We start from the raw sequence: 25,993 nt of genomic DNA on the forward strand, positions 1-25,993 counted from the left end.
AAAGGGACAGAATTAAGGCTTACCGTGAAGAACTCGGCTTCTATTTATACTATTTTACATGCGGTTTTTTGCGTTTTTAATTGCGTTTTAATAGGTGACGTCAACAGAATATACACTAAAAAGGGATTTTTCGATATTCCCCAGCGGGGAAAGGGACAGAATTAAGGCTTACCGTGAAGAACTCGGCTTCTATTTATACTATTTTACATGCGGTTTTTTGCGTTTTTAATTGCGTTTTAATAGGTGACGTCAACAGAATATACACTAAAAAGGGATTTTTCGATATTCCCCAGCGGGGAAAGGGACAGAATTAAGGCTTACCGTGAAGAACTCGGCTTCTATTTATACTATTTTACATGCTTTTTTTGCGTTTTTAATTGCGTTTTAATAGGTGACGTCAACAGAATATACACTAAAAAGGGATTTTTTGAAATTTCCCCACGGGGGAAGTGTTACACATTTATAATAGATACATTTTGAGCCACAACAACGTGTGGCCGGGTCAGCTAGTATTTAATAAAAGTTTCTAATATTTGGTCCTAGCAAGTTTTGATCAAAGTTATTCTAAAATATTTTAAGATTATACAACTGAGTAATGAATTTTATTTTTATTAGTTTTGATAAATGTAGCATAATCTTTAGAATGAAATATGTTTGTCATATATCTGGTGTTTATAGTCTGATTAACTGTGGTTTAGTCTGTCTAGAATATACACAGGATTATTTTAACACACTTTAAAATGTATTTGAATATTTTTATTACTAGATTAATGTATATATATTAGTCTCAAAGAACGAAAACGCTCATTAAACAAAAAAAAAATATCCACAATGCATTGTGGCACTTGTAAAAACAGCCACAACTTGTGCTAACTCAAAAAGACCACAAAGCGAAATGAAACCTCAGGAGCTCACAAGTGTTGAGTGTTGTGAATATGTTCACATTATCTGTGGAGAAAGCAACGAGAATGAGGGATTTGGTGCAAATGTTATTTGCAAGCTCTGTTTAAGAAAGAACAGCATCAACGCTAAGAGAGAATATGCCAGATCTGACCTAGAGAAACAGCTGCACAAAATGATTTCACTAGCCAACTCAAAATTTCCTGCAGTTGAAATTGGTTCAAATATTTTAGTTAGGGTACCTGATGTTAATAGGTGAGGGTTAATAGGGTAGCTTTCAGAAATGTTTTAGCTGTTGTTATGAGCATTAATCCATTGGGTCTCTATCAGTTAGGAAACAAGGAAGGTCTTCTTGATTGACTTCATGCTTGTAATGCTTACAAATTCTGACAGTAACTTTGCTTAGCATCCATGTTAAGATCTGGAAATAAGCAAGGATTTATAATGTGTCACTGTTAAAGATACTGTATTGATAAAATGCAAATGTTGTTCAAAGAACATAAAATGCAACTTGAAATATCATGGTTGTAAAAATAAATAACTGCAAATTCTTGATTCTCATAAAAAAGACTTATTTATTAATAAAAGTTTCTGACCTGACAAAGTAATTATTTTTAGTAAATTAGTTGCTTGAGACTCTTGACATCTTGAGCACTGAAACGGATTTTCATGAATGATTAAATGTTGTTGAAAAGTAACCAAGTTACATTTCTGTATGTGGTAAATAGTTTTGTTACCTACTTATATAAGATAATTGAAGATAAATAAATCATAATGAAAAAGAAAGTTTTATTTTCTTATCAACACCTCGTTATTAGTTAATATCCAGAACTTGTGATGGCTTTTAACCATAATAAGTCCGTCGCAACTTTAGCAGCTGATTTTTGTCATTGTGTAGAGTACTGTACATCAAGCACCTACTAGTACATGTAGTTTGACCTTTAGCACTTTTAAGCAAACCAAAAAAACCAAATATGTATTTTTCTCTATACATTTTATTTCTTTGAAACTTTTTTTAAGTACAAAAATTAAATTTCTAGAAAAACTTGTAGAACTAATGTTGTTCAGCATTAAAAATTGTAAATAAAAATGTTTCAAGGCTAGAACCCATATTTTAAAGTTATAAACCTTATAAACCACTGTGCATTGTATCACCCTCTATCATGGTTTCAACAGCTAACATTCAGAATGCATTATGGCTTTTCTTAATCACCGCAACGCATAGTGGTCAAATGTCATGAAAGCCACAAAGTGAAATGCTCATTTTATTTTGTGGTCTTTTTGAGTTAGTCACAATGCATTGTGGCTGCTTTTACAAGTGCCACAATGCGAACACAATCATCTAAATCATCCACAATGCAAATTTCGCTTTGTGGTGATTTAGAGAGACCGCAATGTGTTGTGGACGTTTTTTCGTTCAATAAGCACTTTTGTTCTTTGGGCCTAACATATACAAAAATAAACAAATGAATTAACAGCTTATGGTACATACTGTTTAGATACTAATAGGGTTTCTCATTTCCTGGTCTTTTGCTTGTCCTGGGATTCTGGGATAAAAGTGAACTGTTTCCCAGCATCCCAGAAAATCCTGGGATATAATTAATAAGATATAAAATAAATCTTGAAATTGAATGATAGAATTATTTTTCATTTTTTAAAATAATTTAATACGTTCTGCAACCTCAAAAATCATAATATTAACAATGCTGTGTAAAATATGTGTTAAAAATTACATTTAAATTATGTAGAAACTTTCACCATTAAAGTTTGTTGGAAACTGCTTACCAAAAAATACCTTTGAATTGAGTTGAAAATTTAAAGAAAAAAAATGAACTTAGATCAAACTTCTAACTTAGAAGATAATTTTTGTTTTTTAAATAAAACATAATACAAAATATTATTTTAAATTTTTATAAGATTTTGAAAACCAAACATGGTCAAAATGCCCTTCCCAATTCAATGGATGTGGGTGGAATTGTCTTTAATGCATTTAAGAGAAGACAAACGTTACGTGTTTTTTCACTCGTAGCATTGAAGATTTATAGTTTGTTTTCAAGATGTGTTGCAGTACTTTTGCTCTCAAGTATTCTTGATTTGTCTACCTTGGCTGCTTTAAACGTGGTATCAAGCTTATAGCCGAATAATTCGGCAGTTCGTTTAGCTTTAATAATCAGGTTTATAAAGAAAAACTTTATACTTGTAAACTTTGTACTCGTTTCTATCCTTGCCCAATTTGCACAACCAGACATAATGCAGTTATTGCAGCTACTGGGCTTAGTTAAAATTAAGACAGCATCGGCACAATTATTCAAGATATTACAGGTTCTGACAAGTAAAGAATTTTCAGAGTTTTGCCAGAAATATATATTGATTATTGACAATCTGTGAGATGTTATAACAAGCAAAAATTTTAAAAACTAATAAGCAGGCTTAAAATTAATAAATACATATGTATTCTGACAGTTTGAGTTAATTATACTTCTATTTGCAAAATTTCCTCAATTTCCTCAAATTTAACATAAAGAAAAAGGTGAACTTTTAAGAAATTTGAGGAGTTTCCTGGGATGAGAAGAATTTCCCAGGTTAAAAAAAAAAAAACAGCTGGGATCTCGAGATCCTGTTTGAGAAACTTTAGATACTAATATATATATGTGTGTCTGTATTATATCACACAAATAACATTTTTTTACAATTTACTTATATCATATTATGGTACTAGACCTACCATAATATGATATAAGCAAATTCGCACAATATACAATTCACATTGTTACAAGATTGTGCCAGTACTTATTGACTCTCAGAAATGAATTCTGAAATTATTTTTATTTAGAACAAGTGCATCGAGTGACAGTTTGGACAGCTACAAAATGTTACAAGACAAACATTGGGGTAAAAAAATGAAATGCTTTATACCTGCATTTATTTTATAATAACAATGTATTGGTATCCAAAATGTGAAAAATTATGCAATATTTTTGTTTTATGATGTAAGAACAGCCAATAAAAAATTTGGGTGAGTCATCTGCACAGCTGAAGATTTGCTTAGAATTAACTTAAGTAGATAGGATATCTTAAAAATGCAATAACTTACAACCATTAGCAACATATTGTGCAATGAGCTGCCATATGTGAACTACTGCTCAATAACACCACATGAACCATGTGACAATGCTCAAGAAAGAAAAAAAAAAGTTGAATAAGAGCAAGTATTAAATTTCTCTCTGCCAATCCTTAATTTCTGATGCTAATATATTTTTCATTCAATCTTGATAGTTTGTATTAAGATTTTTTAAGTGTAAAATATCTTAATACAAAGTATTAAATGAAGAAAACCTTAGAAGTGAGTTGAAAATATTTGTGTTATGTTTTTAAGTAGTAACTGCAAAGCCATACAAGGCTAGTAAGACTTATCTGTAATTATTGCTTTGTTTGCTAGATGGATTGGAAAGTATTAAATTTTATTTTCTACCTAATTGCTATTTGCATGGTCTCATATTTAAGTCTGAGGTGCCTGTTTTTCAGTTTCATTTAGTGATGAATTGCTTGTGATATTTTTTTACACTGTGTTTACTTTTAAACTTGAATGGGGCAGCAGTGGGGCTGGCAGAGAGCATTAGTGTGGAAAATGCCTGCATTTTTGATTATGTAGTAATCAAATCAAATAATTTATTTTCTCTTTAAGTTGGAGGCATATTTTGTTTGTGTAACTTTGTCTTTATATTAGATATTGATAAAAGTAAATTGCAACAAACAGTTGGTTTTTATTATTTTTGTTATTAACATCATTAAAAAAGTATTTGATGTTTTACCATACTTGCAATTTTATAAATTGATCTAATGATTATTTATTTGAATAATTATTGCTGTAAGAGTAATTGGGACATATTCTAAGAAAATTGTCGAAATTATGGATTTTAAGTGCTATTGAAATATTACCATAATTTTGTGAAGATAAACCATAGGTTGTGTGTATTTCAAATGCAATTTAAAAAGGAGTGTGGGTTATGCAGTGGAGGGAGTTATAGGTCAATATTAAATTGTCATTATAAACTCATCAAAACTTTTCTTTTCTCTCTTTTCTTTTTCACTAAGAGCATCTTTAGAATACATGAAAAAATTCTGTGTGGTGCAGATGTTCATCTCCCAAAACACCAAAGACATGTATGTATACATCACTGTTAGTTTTTTCCATTTATTTTCAGTATATTCTGCTTTAATTCATGTTATTAGACATTCCTATTGAATTTGTATCTTGAAAACTGATAAGTTTTCAGTAATTATCCACTATCAATATAATGTCATTTCAAAGAACTTTCATGATTGAGATATGATGTGATAATTGTCATTCTATTAAGCTATAAACTTATTGTTCTTTTCATTACTATAAAAGTGAATCTTGCTGAGTAAAAATAATTATAGTACATAAATTTAAAATGATAGTTGTAACTGTGTAATGTTTTATTTTGATTATATGCAAAAGCAATACTTTCTATTGTTTTCCTGATGAAATCAAAACTAATGATGTCATTAAATTTTGGCTTACTTGCTTCCTTTTTTAAAGTCTGCAGAGCAGAAATTTGTTTCATATTAATTAAAATGACATTAGGTAATATTTTACATTAATAAGTAATACATTTAGTATTAGAAGACAATAGTAAAATAAATCATTATGTAACATTTCTAACCAGTAGTTAGATGAACGAAAGAGAATTTTAGCATTCTATTAGTTGGCTTAACAATTACAGTCCACCAAATCTTTACTAAGATAGGAAGTACATTTTGTATTTGAACAAGTTGGTTGCCAAGGAGTTAAATTTTTAACATATAGTTTCATTTTTGTTTATGATTATTTGATAAATAAATGATAATACTAATAATAATTGTTAAAATAAACTCAAAAAAATTAAATAGAAAATAATTTTTAATATCTTAATTTTAAGCATACTTCATACAGAAATTAGAATATTGTGTTGATAGTAATATCCTTTCTGGCAAATTTTTGCCATAAAGGATATTTGCAATTTAGAAAGCAAATTGCAATCACATTTTAACATAAATGTTTCTCCTAGTAAGATACATTTGCCACTAAATGAAACAATAAATTCTGGAGATAGAGATTTAACATGGCTGCTGCAAAGAAATACTTTCAAATTATTTTTGTAATTATAATAATTGCATTTTGAAATTTTTTGATAAATAAATGAAGCAAGCATAATAAACCAACAAACACCTAAATAATTGGGCTATTATATGGCCACATAATAGTCCGATTATTTAGACATTTGTTGGTTTATTAATATATCATCAGGCACATTGATATATTTTAAACACATTGTTCAAATTCCAGTTTCGAATTTTATACTGATCAACGCCTGACGAAGACCAAGTTTTGGTCAAAAACGTTAGTTTTTATCTAAAGCTATTCGTACTGAGATATCAAAAAGGATTTTAGTGTGTTGATATCATTGGGCTTTGAGATGTATTATAAGCAAGCATAGAGACAGTTTCTATTATCAGTTGCCATCTTGTTTTAATGTTTGCTGCAGGTTCTTGATTGCTCATTTCACCATTCTTGTTTTGTGAAATGATACTGAGAATCAAATTCATTATGTGAAAATAAATCATTTTTCATATTTTGCTTTTCTAATGACTGTGTTCGAACTAAGCTTAGTTCTCAACGGCAAATAAGATCAGTATAATCAATTCTCAAATTCATATTATACAATATTATTGATATTAAAATGATTTTTTGCTTAATTTTGACTGAGATTGTTATTATTAGATAAAACAAATGATAAGTCCACTCTAATAACCTTAAATATCTTCGCAAATGTATTTATCCACAAACGTAGGGGAGTTTAGTTCGTAGGGTCGCTCTCTGCTTAAATCCCACCTGAAGAAGGTCCTAAGGGACCAAAAACGTTTGTGGATAAATACATTTGTGAAGATATTTAAGGGTTATTAGAGTGGACTTATTTGCTCTTACTTCGTTTTCGTACGATGGATTTTAGTAAAACAAATGATATGAATTTTAAGAGATTGTGTCAGTATTTTTTTTTTTTTTAATTTTACTTATTATATAACAAAGTGTAATAGAAAAACTAAATTTTATTGTTTGAAATGGTACCTTCTAAACTGTATACCAGTAAATGTCATGCTTTCAGTGGTTGCTGCAGAATAGCATAGTATATGCTGGAATGGATTTGTTTTGATCTATAACTTTTCTGCAAGGTATATGATATTGTAATTATCTACTCAAAATTACAGTACTCAAATGTTATAAGTAAATATTAATCTTTAATTTGAATTTGATGACAAATATGAACATTTTTTTCAATGAATATATTCACTTTGAAAATATGAATTTAAGTTTCTTTATAATTTAATGATAGTTATTAATCTTAAACATAATTATTCATTATAATGTAACAAAGTACAGAAACTGGAGGGAATGTCATAAAATAAATTTACACCTTAGAAATCAACTCCAGCAAAAGTTTAATGAAACAAAAATGTTTTCATCCTGATTTGATAGGTTTTTCTCAGTTGAGTATTGTAGTGTTTTCTGTAGATCAAAATCCATGGAGTATCAAAAAAGGTATTGTGACAAGGACTCAATCATCGACCAATAATACATGCACAAAATCTTTATTCTAACAGCATGATAACACAGTGGGATAATTACTACAACTCGATTTACACAATATAACTAACTCATGACTTAAAACTAACGGATTTACAAGACTATATACATACTTCCCTTTCCTCAGTTTCATCATTAATGTACACAGTAGCCCTTAGCAGTTCATGATAATATATTAGTTGTGAATGTGACATGGACACATGCGTTTGAAACACTAAAATCTGGATATAATGATTATAAATTAGAAATTAATTCGGCACTAGAGTGAGGTGTTAGTCTCCATCTCGTATTAAAATTAACAATTACAATATTTAATTCAGTAATTTAGATTAAACTGGAAGAAAAGAATTGGCCCAAAGAAGGAGTTGCGGGTTTGAGTCCCACTTTGAGCTGATTGTTTTCTTTCAGTTTGGTCTAAATGAATTAATTAAATATTATAATTATTAATTTTAATATGAGATGATGCCTAATGCCTCACTCTAGTGCCAAATTCATTTCTAATTTATAATCATTATATCCAAATTTAGCCCAATCATTTATGGCAGTTGTGGGTGTATATTTGCTTAATATCGGGCTTCATTTGATGTATATGTTTGTACTTCAAAATCACAAAACTAATACTTCTATTGGCATCTCGATATAATTCACTGCACAAGACATATATCCTGCATTGCCACTCCTCAATTTCAGTTCAATAGAAACTGATTGTACTACTTGAATTGATGATAGTCCTTTTGTCTAGAAAATCATCTCCTGGTCTAGCTTGGAGGTTCTTGCTGACTTCTCACCCGGGTAATATCCATGAAGAATCCAAAAAGCAAGAGAGCACAAATTGTGAATGTTCGCTAATTTATACTTCCCGCTCTCTGGAAGTCGGCTTCTCTCACATGTCACGTCCCTGGACTAATCAGAAGGCTTCTCACGTGACACCTGAGAAGAGGTTGCAGCAGGACAAAAAAGGGAAAGTGCATGTGACATCGTACAGTACAAGAAAACATGATACAAGAAAAAAAACAAAACATTAAAGACATATGAAGAAAAAATTAATAATAATAAAACATAGTCACATAGCACTACAGTATTTCAAAATAGAACATATTTGAATAAAAAGAACATTCAATACTATACAGCATACGATGACATCAAATTAGGATGAAAACGTGTTTTTCATTAAACTTTTGCTGGAGTTGATTTCTAGATGTGAATTTATTTTCTTATAATTATTTAATATTAATTAATATTCAGTAATAAATATTTATTATTTAATAATGAATTGAAATAAGTTTATGTTAAGCATGTTTATAAACATTTTACAGTTGTACTAAAAATGGATTGTAGAAATATTTTGTATTCAATTAAATATTTTAATTTTGTTCCTTTTTCTTTTATTTATTTTTTACATACATTATCAAGAATTGTATTACAATATATTTATAAAATTTGTATGTATGATAAATTAAATGAAAATGAAACATTTTTTTATATTATGAATACTATATTACAGTAAATTAAAACTAAATGCCATACACCCAATCTTTCTGCAAATACATATTGGAATCAAATAAAAACAGAATATTTTTGGCCTCTTTCAGGTGCCTGTATCAAGCTTGAAGTCAAAAGAACATAATTGTAAAGAACGTTTTAAATTTAGAATCACTGCTAACATTTTGTAATAATTCATGCTTGATGCAGGCCTCTGAAAGAGGCCAAAAACATTCCATTTTTATTTGATTCCAATACATATTATTTGCTGGAAGACTGTGTGTACGTTGTTTAGTTTTAATTTGTGTATGTAAGCTTTTGAAGACTTGTATGTTATATTATAGTATCTCCAAGTGAAGAACAAATGGAACAAGTACTATTAATACTAAATAAAAATTAAACAAAAATAATCACATTTTAATTTCTTGCATATATTGTGAAGTTCTTCCTGACTGCATTTATAAATGAAAAATTTTTGAAATAAACTAAATTAAAATTAATGTTATTAACTTGTCAGATTGTTTATATATATATACACACAACACACACAGTATGTATAAATTTAATTATTTAATCTAAAAATTTTTTGTTTTTGTTGTACAAAAAATACTTACTATATGGATTTCTTAATTTTATACTAGGTACATTTTCTGCAATATGTATTTTTTGCAAATATTTCATTAAGAATAAACCTGTCTTTTGACATTAAAAATTTTGCAAGTAAGCAATTTTAATTACAAACAAGTACTTTCAACCAAACAACCACTGGATTACAAATATATTGGGTTTCGTGAGGTTTATGTACAGTACTTTCAATATTTTAAAATGTCATCTTCAGGTTAAGCGTATATCATTCAAATTACAATTTTTAAGAAGTATGTTAATTTAACAAATTTCAAATGCCTTGTTTAAATTATTGCATGTAGTTTTCACATAAAATTGAACAGATGTGACATAAATGTTATAATTTTAGGTTAAAAATACATTAACAAGTTATCAATCTTGAAATGAGTAAATATGCATATTTACTCATTTCATTTTAATGCCAAAAACCAGTTTGGTTTATTCTTAATCTAAGTTTGGCATCATTAAAGAGCATATTTTTATGTATATCTTTCATTATATATTAAAATATTCTTTTTCAATATTCACAAACCTTAAATTCTAGTACAATTTATTAAAACTATAGACTGATGTTTTCATATGTGTTAATGCTCATCTTCAGATCTGTATATTTAGACATTCTGATATTCAAATACTAACTGAATATCAGTTCCATGTTATGAATTTATAATTTTACAATGAACTTTTCAAAGGTTTGAACATTACATTGCTTAGAACAAAACCTGTACTGTCCCATGAGAAAGTCAAACTTTCTTTTTGAAGGGCATTTTTCTCTTACTTATGGTATATCTTGTCACTTTCAATCTCTTCTTAGTTAAACTTAGCTATTGTCATACTTTAATTTTGTGCTATAATGAAAAATATCTTTGTTACTTAATGTAAATTTTATACATCTTGATCATTGCATTGAAATTTTTTGTATACTATAGTTTAATTTTTTTTTGTTTTGGTTTGGTAGTATTTTATACCTACTGTTTTTAGCTTTAAATAATAATTATATTTGTCTGGGCTGGCATGAAATGTCTGAACACAAGTTAAATTCTTATTTTAATAATAGACTGGTTCATATTCAATAAGCATATTATTCATACATTCTAGCATGTGCTCTCTCATTTCAATATTTTTTTTGAGCTATAACATAATGCTTTAAATCTTCAGTGAGTTTTCGTCTGATGGAGAATTTTTTATAATTAAAATAAAAACCAAATCTGCCCAAAAGGGATCACCATTATTTTTTGTGTTCCAAGACAAAACACTTTTCGGTGACTGACCTTCCTTTTTAGGTTACTTGTCGCCAGAAGGTTATTAAAAAGTCCTTTTAAAACACACAAACACTTCCAATTAAAATTATAAAAATTTTTGTAAAAAGGAACTGGTGACATAAATCAGATGTCTTGCTTACATCCATCTTGCCTTTTTTGAAGGAACACAAAAAATAATGGTGATACCTTTTGGGCAGATTTGGTCTTTATTTTAATTATAGCTTTAAGTCTTGTTTAACAAATTTAAAATCTGGACAAAATCCAGAAGTTATGATTACTATGATTACTAGAAAAATTCAAAAATGTTCAATAGCCATTTAAAATGTTTCAACTTTATTTACTATTTTATTATGTTTATATTTAAATATATATAAAAATTAAAATTAAATTTTAGGACCTTTTTTTGGTGTTTGTTTTGAAAATGAAGATATATAAAAAAACTTTTTTAATATCTTTATTAAAAAATGATATGATAAATTCTCCAAATTCATGTCTTTTGTGTCATGAATCCAGTATTTTTTGTTCATTTTAAAATTCAGTAAAACCTCTCAATCAACAAATTTGAAGGGACCAAAAAATGGCCAGTTTGAGTTACGGAGAATTCTACATATGAGTATATGAAAAATAGGAAAAAAAATTTATTTTGGATACAAAGTACAAGGCATTAGAGTAAGAGATACAATTCTGCAATATATTTAAGTCCATGATATTTATTTGAATCATTATTAGAGCAATATATGAGGCTGCAGTATTGAGTACTTGATTACTTGTTCTCTCATTTGGTTACCTCACTACCATTGACTTGTTGCTATGGATGATCTTCCCCGACATGCCTCTGATGTATGCTTCCTTATCAATTACACAACATTCATTCCTTGCCCTCGCCCAACTCACCAGTTCCTCCATCGCCATCATTCTTTCAGCCCCTGTATCTACTAATCCCCTTATATCGCGTCCCAACACTTTAATCAAAACAACAGGCAAACCATGGTTCGTAAGGCTTACTTCCTGGGTCAGAGTGAAAGGAAGACAACAGTTATTAGCCTGACCCTTCTCATGACTGTCTTCTGGTTTAAATTTTCCTTGTCAGTGCAGAATCTTGCCAGGTATCCCCACTTCTTGCACAAATAACACCTCCTCCCTTTCTGTGTATTCTCCTTTCTCCCTTTTTCCTCCCTTACCAACTTGCATAATGCATTCACCGATTCACTTAGCTTTTGGATTTGTCATTTCATCTTATCAATCCTCTGATCCCTCTTACTCAATTCCTCCTCCTCAGTAGTGGTTACACAAACCTCACCGCATGGGATCCCCTTTCCACATGACCACTCTATCTCCTCCTCACTTTCAGCTACCCCAATTGCTTTGTCTAATGTTTTTGATCATGACTGCATGACTGATTTCCACAATTCTGGGACTAAACCCTTAATGAAACTATCCCTTACCGAATCATTCCTAAGTAATTCTAGGTTCGGGTTTCGGGTGACTGCCTTAGAGAACAGTGACTTCACCTGGATCGCATACTCGCACACTCTCTCCCCACGTTTCTGAGCTACCCTTAAAACTAAACTGAAACAATCTTGCTCACGTTCCTTATGACTAAAGCACTTTACGAGCGCTTCTTTCAATTTTTCGTAATTGTCCACACCTTGTTCCTTTAGATCAAAAAAGACTCCTAACAGTTCACCTTTCAACCTAGCTTGTACCACGGTTATCTTTATGGACTCTTCCCAGTTCACTAGATCTGCTACATTCTCAACAGTTTTGAAGAATCTGTTAATATCTAACACATCGGTGAGCCCATTGGAGAAACAGGATCATTCCCATGAACCCCGTCACGATGAGTACACTGCCGGTTTCCATCACAATGGTTGATCGAGGGCCGCTGGTTACTTGTTCCTCCATTATAACGAGTATATTACAACGAGAGGTAGGGGGAAAAGAAAGAAAAAATAAAAACAAGGAATTATGCAGTTTAACAACAAATGCCGGGCCTTTTTACAATGATTCTCTTAACCAAGATGATACAGTATCCTGTCGTAGATGCAATGTGGATCTGTGAGATTACTGTATGGGGAGAGGTAAGAGAAAAAACAAAGGCCAACAAAAATAAGAGAAGAACCACACAATTTCTTGTTAAAGAATATATTAGTATTATATAACAAAGCATCAAACATACCCACCTGAGTGAGCTACAATAAGGTTACAAGGGTAACGGTAACAAAGAAATTGAACAGTTCTATAATTAAAACACACTAATTACTTATATACTAGTGATTTACAATAGTTACACAGGAGATTGTATTCAGTTGAGGGCTATTTCCCTTTTGTTCACTCTAATCCAATAGCCTATATCTTTCACCATATATTAATTGATCTGCACATGGGCCAATCGTTGAGCTCCAGTTTGTTGAAAATAAGCCTCACTACACACATGCTTCCTAGTCTATATTACAATTCAACACAGTAGTTGTCCTCCTTAGTCCTCGTGATGCCGATGGAGATGGATTTCTCTCTCTCACTTCGTGTTCAAACAGTCACCCTTTTCACAAGATGGTGGCAACTCTTACCTTCAATCTCTTCTCCAAGACTCCGTCCTTCCTGGTTTATGGAATGTCTCATACTCCAAGGAAAACCCAAAAAAAAGGTCCTTCTCCTGTGTAACAGTTCACCTTTTATACCCCCTTTTACCCAAGGTCACGTGATCCACAACGTAACCTGGCTACAAGCCAATCATGACACGTTGGCGTGACATCCAAAATATGATTCACAACAACAAAAGGTGTATAAAATGAAAATAAAAAGGAAAAAAAACAGAACCTGATACACGATAACAATAATACAAATAGTGTTGGAGCACTACAAATGGTATAATTTAAACAAATTTTTAGTATCCTGTAGGATCTCCTCTTCCAGGATATATGTGGTGATACTGTCAGACATGGAGACTTACAAGCATCATATTCTACCCTGCAATAGATTTGCCCACAGATGATGATAGATCTACAACTGTAGATCTATTGTAGATCTCTCATTCTTGTAGATGGTGAAGCTGGAGTCCTGTCTGATCTCACAAATACTCAATGGGCAATAAATTTGGAGATCAGGCAAGTCAAGTAAGTATGGCAATGTTAGAGACATTTCTGAAAAACCCTAGCTGTCTATAGCCAGGCTGTTTGTAGTCCCTGCCATCATACCATGAAAGACAATAAATTAGGGTGCAGGATTTCCTAAACATGTTACTATGCTATCAATGTCTCTTGTACCAGTACTAGGGGTGATCAACTTTCATATGCGATAGCACCTCAGACTAGTATACCAATATGGGGGAGTGTGCTGTTGAACAGTAAAGGTAAGATTGAAGCTATGACTAGTGGTCCTCCATACCAATATAGTGATCATCTGTCCCCCAAACAAGACTGAAATTTGTTATTAAAGATATGCTATCAGTCCATAGCAGTCCATGTTTCTCTATCATGACACCACTGATAACAAAGTCAAGAATGTTGAGGTGCGAAAGGAAAGATATAATAGCTATCACCATGCATAGAAATTTGCCTGTTAGTTGCTTGCCAAGGTTTCTGTAGCAAGCAAGGCTTTCAGCTGTCTCTGCATAGTGAACAAAGATACTTTTGCAACTGTTTGTGCTTATGCCATGATCAGATCATTTCTATTGCTGTTCTGTCTGGGACATTGTGCTTGCTATGTATGCAAACATACACAGCAGGCAGGCTCACATATCCATTACTTGAATACTACCACCTCATAGTCAGGATAGAACAGCCCAGATGGCAGGCAATTTGGTGAAATGGCTATTCTATTTCTCTTAGCCTGATGATGTAATATTTCTCAAATTTTGTCAGCTGTGTGTAATGTCTTTGATGGCATTGCACAGACATGTCTGGTATTTGAAGATTTACAAACAAGTATAGTAGAATCTTATTTTAATTGAAGGATGGTATGAAGAGAGTCAGCAGACTTATATGATTGAGGAAGAACCACTTAGTGAATGTTCTGATGCTTGTCCTAGTATAGTGCTGAAATTTAGCAAGGCAATTGAGTCTTTCCAAGTCATGAAGGCCTTCCTGATGAGTTTTTGCTTAGACAAACAATCTGTACATGACATTGTTAATATTGTAGTGATTATCACTAATTGTTGTTAATATTGTCAATATATATATATTTACATTTTATTGTTACGTATCAGTTTGTTGTTCATATATTCGTTCATTATGTATCACATCTTGTGGTGTGGTGGTGCAAGCCTGTGATTGGCCCCTTTTCTCGCTGACATATGTTACCACGTGACATCAATGGTGGGGCATATAAATGTTGCAACCACGTGTGAGGGACACTTTTTTGTCTGGGGGATCTTGTGCTCTGCTTTTCGTTGTGTACCAGGGTTGGAGTAAAGGAAGATTAGGAGAGTTAGAAGCCACCTTTCCTATTATCGTTTTTGGTATTCGCTACGAGGTAAGACTTTACAATTTGAATGAGGACAGTGAAGCTATTGTGCTGTCCAAAAGGAAGATCTGAACTGAATTATAGTGCCAGTTATGAGAAGATTTTGATATAACTGTGACCATAAGTTCACCAAGAGATCATCTAATTGTCGTCTTGTAAATTATTGTACTAATTTCAATTCCACACGTTCATGATCATTGTTGTGTCGGGTAAGGTTAGTGTTAATCGTGTAGATAGGGGCTGTGTATAGGAGATCTCTTTGTTCCGAAAAAAAGGGGGAGAATCGATCACCTCGTCAACTGTGTAAAACGTGTAAAAGAGCCTCGGAAATATAATTTTTTCCTCATTATCATGTTCGTATCTATTTTATTTTCGTACAGTCCTTCACTATCATCTTACCCCATCTTCAAACTGTATACGCTGGTAGACCACAGTACTACAATATCAAGCAGTTGTGGCTCTTCTACCTATTGAATACATCATCAAAACAGATCATGAAGTCAAGTGAAGTGCTAATGAGTATATATACTTTGCCTCTTTTTTGTGCTTACGGTATATATAGTTTTTGTGAGCTTTGTTGTACACATGTATGGCATAATACAGTGAACTCATGTATAATGTCCTCTCCTATAATGTGAATTCGTATAACACGACCAAAAAATTGTGACTTGTACTCATACAAAATTCTAATTTTGTCATCCAGAGGTATACATTTTCAACTTCTAGGCATAAGTTTAAACTTGCATAAAATTGTTTGATAATTCGTGTCTCGATAACACGATTTTTTATAATACAGAACATACCCCCTTGTTGTATGGGATTCTGCTGTATATGATCTTGTAATGTGTGTTTCTATAGAATAAAGGATGGAGATATCAAGAGACTGAATAATTTCAAGTACTGGTATTTCTTATATGAAGAGGGTTAAAATGGAAATTTTTTCAAATAATGAATATTTTCCTGCTTATGCAGGAAATTTTATTCATGATACAGTGGATTATCAGATCACAGATGATGACTGATAGTCCAGATGATTTTTGATAGTCCAGGTGATCTGTTAAAGCAAGATTCTACAGTATATTGAAAGTATCTCACTGTGTTCATATACATCAACACCCAAGCCTTTGTATTTTTATAGGATATAGAGCAGTAATTTTAAAACTATTGGCATTATTTGGCATACAGTCAGACCTCAACTTTAATCTTTTACATGCTTATCTGAGAGATAGATGTATGCAAAGTTTTACAATTCTATCTGGTGCATAACTTTTTGTCAATGAGAGTGTATTTAAAAAAATGAAAATAATGGTTGATGATGAAAATTTGATGTAGTCCTTTTAGATTAATTCTAATTTTGAACTGTATCTATGATAAATTAATTCTTTAGTTTTGTTCTTTTCAGCTTCTTTGTATAAGATAAGTGCTTGAGTTGATGAATGGTCTTATTATGTTTACTTATATTCATACAAGTATTTTATATTTATATAAAATATATTTAGTTATTAATAATTAAAAATTTTTTAAAATATCTTATTTTATTAGGGTACCACATTCCCTTGCAGCTGTAGTATCAGGATTAGTCAGCTGCTTATGGGAAAGAATGCGGAATCCTTCTTGTGCTCAAGTTAATGTTATAGAAATGACAACTCTGTCAGAGGTAACTGTATAGTAATTTAATTATGTAATTAAAAAATTGAAGATAGTTGAGTTTAAATTGTTTTAATAGAAATTGTTATGGAATATATCGATATCAAGTATGTGAATTTATATTATTAAAAAAAAATTTGTGCCTTAATTTTTAATTTAGTAATGAGTAGTGATTAAAATTTGATTACATGTTTTATTTCTTAATTATATAATCAATGTGTCAAATAGATATAAATGGATTTTTTTATTGTTGCATAATAAAAAAATGTTTAACTTTTAATATTTTAAAACTGACTTAATAGATTAATTGTATTCTCTATCAATAATTTTGACAATTAACAATTAGATGCAAGATTAATTTTTTAAAATTTAATATTAATGAATTAAAAACACTAAAGTAGTTTTATAAGTACTTTTAAATGACATTCAATAATTATTTAAAAAAATTGGGATATAATTTATTAGTATATTCAATTTTCAAACAGAGTAAAGAAAGTAAAAAAGATCTGAATAAAAAGATGATAATTTTTTATTTTTAAAGAAAGATAAAAAGCAAAGTTTTCTTTTGTAATATATATCTTGAAAGAATTCTAATAGTGTTTAGATTAAAAAAATATCAGTTTTAAAATATTTGAAGCTTTTTAGATATGAATTTAACATATGTTAACATAATTAATTTACAATGTAAAAGCCGATATGTATAAATAAATTTATTATATACAATAATAAATTAATAAAATCAGATTGCATATTTTAATATACATGCAAGTTTCATAGTATATAATTTTTGTATGGAGCAGTGTTTTCAGATGATATATGAACCGCTACAAGTCTGTAAAGATGATTTAATGATCTAAGAAAATTACAATTCAAAGCAATCTTATCTATTTTTAAAAAACTTACAATCCGTTTTATGATAAACAGATACTTTTATTACTGATGTTATATTAATGCTTATCTATGTTGAAGCATTTTGGCTAAATTATTAAGTTTGTTTTATTAGTTAATAAAATATTAGAAAAATACACTTGGCCTCAGTATGTAATAATTTAAGAATTGCTGGTTGGAAATATGTAGTGTTGTTACAGTAACTTAAAAGAAAAAGAGGGATTTAGAAAAAGGGGTATCAAATCATGAGTTATAACATTTGCAAATTTTATAAGATATACATCACCAACTGCCGTAAATAATTGGGCTAACTTTTGGATATAAACGATTAAAAATTAGAAAATAAATTTGGAAGAGGAGGTCGAACGAGGGTCCGGGTAGTGTAACTGGCAACGCAACAACACGGTACGCGGGAGTTGCGGGTTTGAGTCCCACTTCAGGCCGATTCTTTTCTTCCAGTTTAATCTAAATTATTTAAATTATTAATTTTAATAAGAGATGGCGCCTAATGCCTATCTCAAGTGCCAAATTTATTTTCTAATCTTTAATTGTTTATATCCAAAAGTTAGCCCGATTATTTACAGCAGTTGGTGATGTATTGGCTTAATGTTATTGGGTTTAGTGAGTGTTTATTTGTATTTATAAGATATTTTCCTTAGTACAACTTAATATATTATATTAAATTAATATAGTAGCTGAAGTATCAAGCAATGGTGGAGTTTACATCATTTATTTTAAGGGGCATAAAAATGTAGAGAAGACTATGCCATTAGTCTGTAGAATATTGCTTCTCCAGATGATGCAATGAGCTCTGACAATACTGACAATTACATGTTTTTTGTTAATTAGTGATTATATACAGTATGTACATTGAATACTTGCTTATGTTATACTGTCAATGAATTTAGTCCTTTGTCTTTTGACCTCTCTTAATAAAATAAAGTTTCTTTTATTTACATATCTTTGTATAGAGTTGTATTTTACAAAAATATTCAGAAAGGTTAAAAAATTTCTCTCAAATGACAAAGTAATTCTTAATTGAGCAATCTGTAATTAAACAATTTAAAGTGATTATATTTCAAAGAAACATTGAAATTATTTTAAAATAATGCAGTAATTTATATAACTTAATTATTTATACAGATTTTCATAAATTTAATATAAATACTTTTTCAGTTCAAAAATTAACTTTATATATTTAAAAATAAAATAATAATGTTAATTTTAAAAATATTTAATTATATAGACTGACTAAAATTGGAAGCATTTGTTGTGATATTGAAATGAAACATTGACTAAAGATTGTATTTTCATTGGTAATATTGATCACTGTGAAAACAATGGATTCAATATTGGCCAAATATTAAGCCAATCATTTATGTTAATAAGGTTTTAACTAATTTCTTTGCAAGTCAATACTTTTCATATTGATTTTTTATCATAATAATACAAACATGAATATTTATACATTAATATTCATGAATGAGTGGTGGTTCTGATGTTGCTACAGTTTACATATGATATTGAAGCAATCTTGTTACTATTCTACTGTTCAAGAATACACATCAATTTTTTTAACATGAATATCTAAATAAATATTATATACATACTAAGCATACTTTATTAGTAATTGATAATTCAAAAGCCTTAATTACAAAACAATTATCAGTTACTTGGTAACAAGTAATTAACAGGAGTAGAACAAAGTTATGAATATGTTATAGAATGTGAAGTTCTTGGTTACAATAGTCCTGCTTGTTAGCAATAAGATTCTCTCTACTTTAGGTAACAGATTATAGTTCTTTAAATTATATGAAATAAATTTCTTGAATTAAATAGATATTTTATATTGTTATTTTAATAAACATACTAAACTCATTAGTTTAAACATTGTTTCAATCAGAAAGTTTTTAGAACATAGTATTTATTTATATTACTTTAAAAAAAATTTTTAGAGTCAGAATGCTGATTGTGAAACTGGAAGAAGTCAGGATCAGCCATGTTCAAAGAAGTCTAATTTACAGCATCAGATATTTGGATCATCATTAAAAGATTTGAAAGAACAAAATGATAAAAGTAAACATGCGGTACCCTATGTTCTTTATAGACTATGTACTTTCATAGAAATGAAAGGTAAAGTTGGTTTAACATTTTGAAAAATTCTAAATTTTCTCTTCTAATAATTATTTTAAATATATAATTTTTGATTAAATTTTCAATTGTAATTAAACTTTTTTAATGCTATAAATTTTATGTAAAAGATGTTTATTGTCAACATGATTGTTTCTATTTTTATGTTAGGTTTACATATCATCTTTATATTGAATAAGTACTGATAAGCTTCATATGTTGACATTTTAATTTCTTTTAGCTTTGAAAAATGTTTTGTCATAAATTATTTACACAATTAAGAAATTCTTTTAAAGAAAACTTAATTTCCAAAATTCAATTTGAGGAAGTCATGTAAATTAGAATCATGGTATAATATTTTTATACCATTGTACTTTCTGTATTCATAATTTTATTTTAAAACATAAGTATTGGTGTAAACAGGTGTAACACTTATAAATATAACAAAGATGCATGTCTAATAAAATAAAGTATTAATTGTTAATTATTTTATATATTTGTTTTACACATATAAGTCTACAAACTCTGTTCAAATATATTTATTAAATTTACATTAATATTATCATCATAATATAATATGTTCAACATTCTGTAATATACGTTGTCCATATATAGATGGGCCAATGATAGTTTTTTTTAATACTTACATAATAAAGAAATAATTAACAAGAAGATAATCATTTCATTTATAATTTTAACCTGAAAAGTTTTGAAACAATAATATTAATTTTTAATCCATTTATCTATAACTGCATAAGTGTGTGGAAAATGTATAATCGATTTATCATCACATATTGAATACCTACATACTAATATTTTGTATTTTGTAAATGATAATTTTAATTCTAGATTGAATTCATCACACCTAGTGTTACTCACAGAACTGTTTCAAATCCTCTAGACGGATTATCACTTTCTTGTATATACAAAAAAAAATTTCAATTGTGCATGTGCGCGCACACCCTCTTTCTCTCATGCTTTATCATAATATTTTGCTTAGCTATATATAATTTTACTAATAACGAAATATTAAATGTAAAAACTAAATCTTTAATTATACTAGATTGTTTTTGATTAATAATTAGCAAAAATTAAAACAGCACAAAAACAATCTTCATTTTGTTTTTTATTTTTCAAATTAAAAACAAAAATATATTTGATAATAAGAAAATATATAATGAATTAATTTCAAATTAATTATTGCTAATTCATTACATAAATAAAAATTATTATTATGTAAAGAATAGGCTTTGTTATTTGAACAGATTCAATTACTAATTTTCTAGTTTTTATTAAAAACTTTTAAGTTCTTTAATAATGAAAATTCATATTATAATGAATTTTCATTATTAAAAATAGTTTTAAAAAATAAGATTTTTAAATAATTATAAATTAGCTTCTTTCAACCCCATATTACATATATAGAAAAGTAAACATGTTCTAAAACATTTAGAGGTCTGTTTGTTTATGTGTAAAACTTTATAAAAGTCTTCTTGACTCATCTTCAGGTTGTATCTGAAAATGAATCAGGAAGGCTTGAAAAACATTTTATATTTACAATAAACAGACCTCTCTATTGGAATAGTATTCATTTTTCTCTATATTGTTCAGCAAATTAATTGAGGAAAAAAGTAATTTACATTATGAAAATTGTATTTTTTACCTGTCTTCAAACCAGATTTTTCATTTTACAAGAAATAAATAAAAAATACATCATATTTCTTCCATTTCCTTAATTAAAATAATTATAAAAAAAACTATAATTTTTTTAGAAGTTAAGAACTTTCAGTTTTTTAGAATACTTTTGAGGATATTTAGCCACAAAAATAGTTAAACTTCCAAGGTTAAGCTATGATTCTGAAAAATATTTTTTGATATATTTATAACAAGAAATAAAAAGTTTGTTACTGGTGTTTCTAGTTCAATTAAGAAACTTTAATTTAGGTTTGTTGATAGTTACGTTAACTGGAATATTATATTGCCTTACATTATTTAAAAAAATACATTCTTTACTAGGTCTTACTTTCTTCTTTCTCTTTGGTTTGTGAGTTAATATTTTTAATTAAAGCATAATCAATCATATTTAAATTGATTAAGCTATTATTTATTAAAGTAATTACTCTCTTATCGAAGATTTAAATTATTGGGATTTCTTTTAAAGAATTAATTTTTTTAAGAACCTCATGTAAATTTCATGTCTATATATCCAATAACTATTTTATATTTACTTGATTTATTTTATACCTATCTATTTATTTATTTTTTTAAATAACTTATTTTATTATGTTCTATTCAATTACAAATTTATTTATTGTTAAAAATTTTCTTAATGTGTAATAATCATACAGAAAGAAATTACCAGAACAATTAATATTTTATCACTATTGAAAAAAGCTTTATATATATATATATTGGCTCAGAAGCAAGTTTATGTAAAATATTAGATTAAAGTAGATAAAAGCTTTAAAAATATGGAAGTTACTGCTCTAAAATTTTAAAATAAACTTCATAGTTCTTTAAACTATATATCAGGTGTGGCCAAACTTTTATCCCTTAGGGGCTACTTTTTTGGTAAAATATAGTCTGTGGGCGACTATGAATATGGACAAACAATTTTAAGATTTTTCAAAATTTTCCTAGATATTTTAATAAATAATTAATAATGATAAATAAATAATGATAAGTTTTTATTTTTTTTGGCCTGTACTTGGTTTATTCATTCTAAAATAATAGGATTAAATATTAATAATTAATAAACTAACATACCTGCTTCTGTTAACTGTATGAATAAATAAAAAAACTGAAATTGAAAGTAAATACAAGTGCACAAACAAGGAGTAACAAGTGGATTGAAGCCAGGGGCTGTCATGTTACTGTCTGACACACGATTTTGCACCATTTTATGTGACTGCCATTTATATGCGCATGAGTTGCAATTACAATTAATTTAAAAGTTAACATTCATTTGCATTGTTCATTGGGATAAATACAAACAGTATGGCTACGTTGCACAGACAGTCTATTATTGTAAGAATAAATTATCGAATTAAGATTTTTAAACATTAATTCAAGTGAAAGCAAATTGTTCAACTTTAGCTTCACGGGCTACTTTGCAATCGACCGGTCGACCGCAGTCTACATGTTGGCCATCCCTGATATATATAGTCAAGATGATGTCATGATTTCAAATGCATCATATATTTAATATTCAGCAAGAACTTTTTTAAATTGCCAAGGAACAAGTTTATAGTTAAAAAAAAATTTTAAGTGTTGAATTAAAAAAATAAAATTAATAATTTTGAGAACTTTCCGTAAAATAAAGTTGTAATTTGCCAGGAATAATCGCTTCTGTTCGTATAGTATTTACAATCAAATTAGCACAAAGTTGACTTTTTGAAAACGTTGGAAATTTCTGAAATATTCTTTTGTGTTTTTGAATGGCATAAACTTTAGAAAGATTGCTACTATCAAAAAATTTTTTCCATTAACAAAGAAACATCAAATTAATCTCCAAAATTTTTTTTAATGAAAAGTAGGAATTTTCATGAGTTCGGCTATTGTAAGCAGAAATTTTTACATTTATTAAATAATTCTTAGGAAATCTTAGTAGTATTCAAAAACAAATTATAATTCACATTAATGTATTGAGAAATAGAAGGGGGGGGGAAAAACAAAATTTAATAAATCTCTAAGGAAAGTAAATTTGCTTTCTAGAATTTTAGTATCACAAATTTAAATGAAGTTTGGATATTTTAGAAATTAAAATTTTTTAAAAATTATATTGTTTACTAAATAAATATTGCAGCTTCTTGAAAAATAAAGAAATTATTTTTGTATACCTTATATATGTAATTTATTTATTTACTAGATAGTTATTTTAAGGTCTGTGAATTCAAAAAATCTAGTAGATAAATATGGCAAATGAATCAATAAATCACTTATTAAATATTAAGTTTGTAATTTAGCTTAATACTGCTCTAACATCAGGAGATATATTACAAATTTTAATTACTTCTAATACCTAAAAATATAATGTTTTTATACAGTTTAGTTATGCTATATAAAAATGATTTATTTTAATGAAATTATTTTAAATTTATTTCTTTAAGTTTCCTTTAACTATGAAGTTATCAAAAATTTTTTTATTTTAAACGTTATTTTATTTATCAACATTGCTTATTAATTTTTATCGTATAATTTTATTTAGACTAGTAAATTGTTTATAAGACATGAACAAGTAAATTGTAATTGAATTTTATTTGTATTAGGTTTAAGTGAACGAAGATTATTTAATTCAGAATGTAATCAAAGGCAAATAGAGTATATGAAATCTTGTTTTGACCAAGTAGGAGATGCTCCTCTTGAAACTGAAGGAAATGTTTTATTAACAGCAAATTTGTTGAAATTATTTCTATTAGAGTTAGCTGATCCAGTTATACCATCATCTATGCAACCTGCTTTTACAACTGCTTTAAGTGGTATGTTTTAAATTTTATATTTTGTAAGATTGATGTGTACACTAATCCTGTGCTGTATTCCTGATATGAATGTTAAATAACCCAAGCCATAATATAATGAAATTATTTAGAATTTTTAAATAATTCATTTATTTTATAATAATTTTTTAGTTTCAATAGCATTCACATGATGTTAAAAATGTTCTGAAAGCAAAAGTAAATTTTGAAATTCAGATAATTATTATAAATAAAACAAGAATGAAATCATATACAAATTTGGCAAATAAGACTAGTTTTTATGCTGCTTTTTCATTATAATGAGAAGATCTGCATAATTTTGAAGTTATTAATACCCTAATATATTACAAATTATTTTTAAACTACAATAAAATTATATATAATTAAAAAATTTTGTGAAATAAATTTATTTAAAATTTTTCATAAAATAATTCTTAGTAATTTTAAAATAAATTTTATCTTTCCAAAATTCAAATTAATGAAATCAAAGATAATACAGATTAATATGAAAAATGATTTTAACAACAAAATTCCAATTAATAATGTAAGTAACAGATACATAAAAATGTTAATGAAAGTCCAATAAGAAATAATGTTTTAATAAATAAAAAGATATAAAATATTGAAATACAATACAACAAAACATTACAAAAGATTTAATATAATGAATGTCAAAGCAAAATACTAATTCAATTTCTGTTGCATTGTAGTTTACTATGTTAAATGGAGAACTTTTAAGTTTATGACTATTTAACTTTAATTAATTGAAACAGAAAAATATTTTTATTTTGGTAAAATATGAGTTTAATAAATCCTTCAATAATTAAGAGAACTGTAATCATGTTTTTCATTGTTAGTAGGATTTAATAGTAAATTGATAAAATACTTAAACTCAGCTAGCACAAAAATATATAACCCAATCATATGTAAGAACTGATTTTGTTCTATAGAGAATATCTGTTTATGTCATAAATGATTATTGAAAATTTATAATTATAAGTTACATTTGTGATGATAGTGAGAAACTAAGAATAAGATAGGTGGTGATGATAATTTTAAGTAGAGTTGAATATGGATTTATCTATATTTTCTGGCTGTTAGAATCTTATTTCTAATGTAGTTTCATTCAGCACTACAAACATTATAATATAAAATTTTTAACTGAAAAAAGAACTGTAGTATAGATAACTTGAAACCAAAATAGATTATCATCATTAAAAGTTATAAAATTTTGTATTGATTATATGCTATCTCTTTTCATAAAAATTTACTAAAAATTGAATATATAAATTTATGAATACACGAGTTCATTAAAACAAAATTCTAAAAATACTAACTTATATTTTAAGATTGAAAAATTTAGATTGAGTTAAATTAGATAACAGTAAAATTAAGAGATTTGCAAATTGCACTTTTATTTTACAAAAGTTGAAAATTTTCATTAGCCAAAAAACATTGCAATGAAATTTTATTAA

General features: G+C 28.1%; 1 protein-coding gene across 2 annotated transcripts in view; it reads left to right on the top strand.

Moving 5' to 3' along the window:
* Window positions 1-25,993, top strand: part of LOC136983401 (protein FAM13A-like) — a 121,407-nt gene that overhangs the window by 51,844 nt on the left and 43,570 nt on the right. For both annotated transcript variants that reach the window (XM_067280117.1, XM_067280116.1), the window contains exons 3-5: window positions 16,921-17,035; window positions 19,869-20,046; window positions 24,312-24,521. In XM_067280117.1, coding sequence (XP_067136218.1) covers window positions 16,979-17,035; window positions 19,869-20,046; window positions 24,312-24,521 — 445 coding nt within the window. In that variant the 5' untranslated portion in view covers window positions 16,921-16,978. The remainder of the gene's footprint in view (window positions 1-16,920; window positions 17,036-19,868; window positions 20,047-24,311; window positions 24,522-25,993) is intronic.

Source organism: Centruroides vittatus, unplaced genomic scaffold (genome assembly GCF_030686945.1).
Source record: "Centruroides vittatus isolate TY-2023 unplaced genomic scaffold, ASM3068694v2 contig_882, whole genome shotgun sequence".
Lineage (NCBI taxonomy): Eukaryota > Metazoa > Arthropoda > Arachnida > Scorpiones > Buthidae > Centruroides > Centruroides vittatus.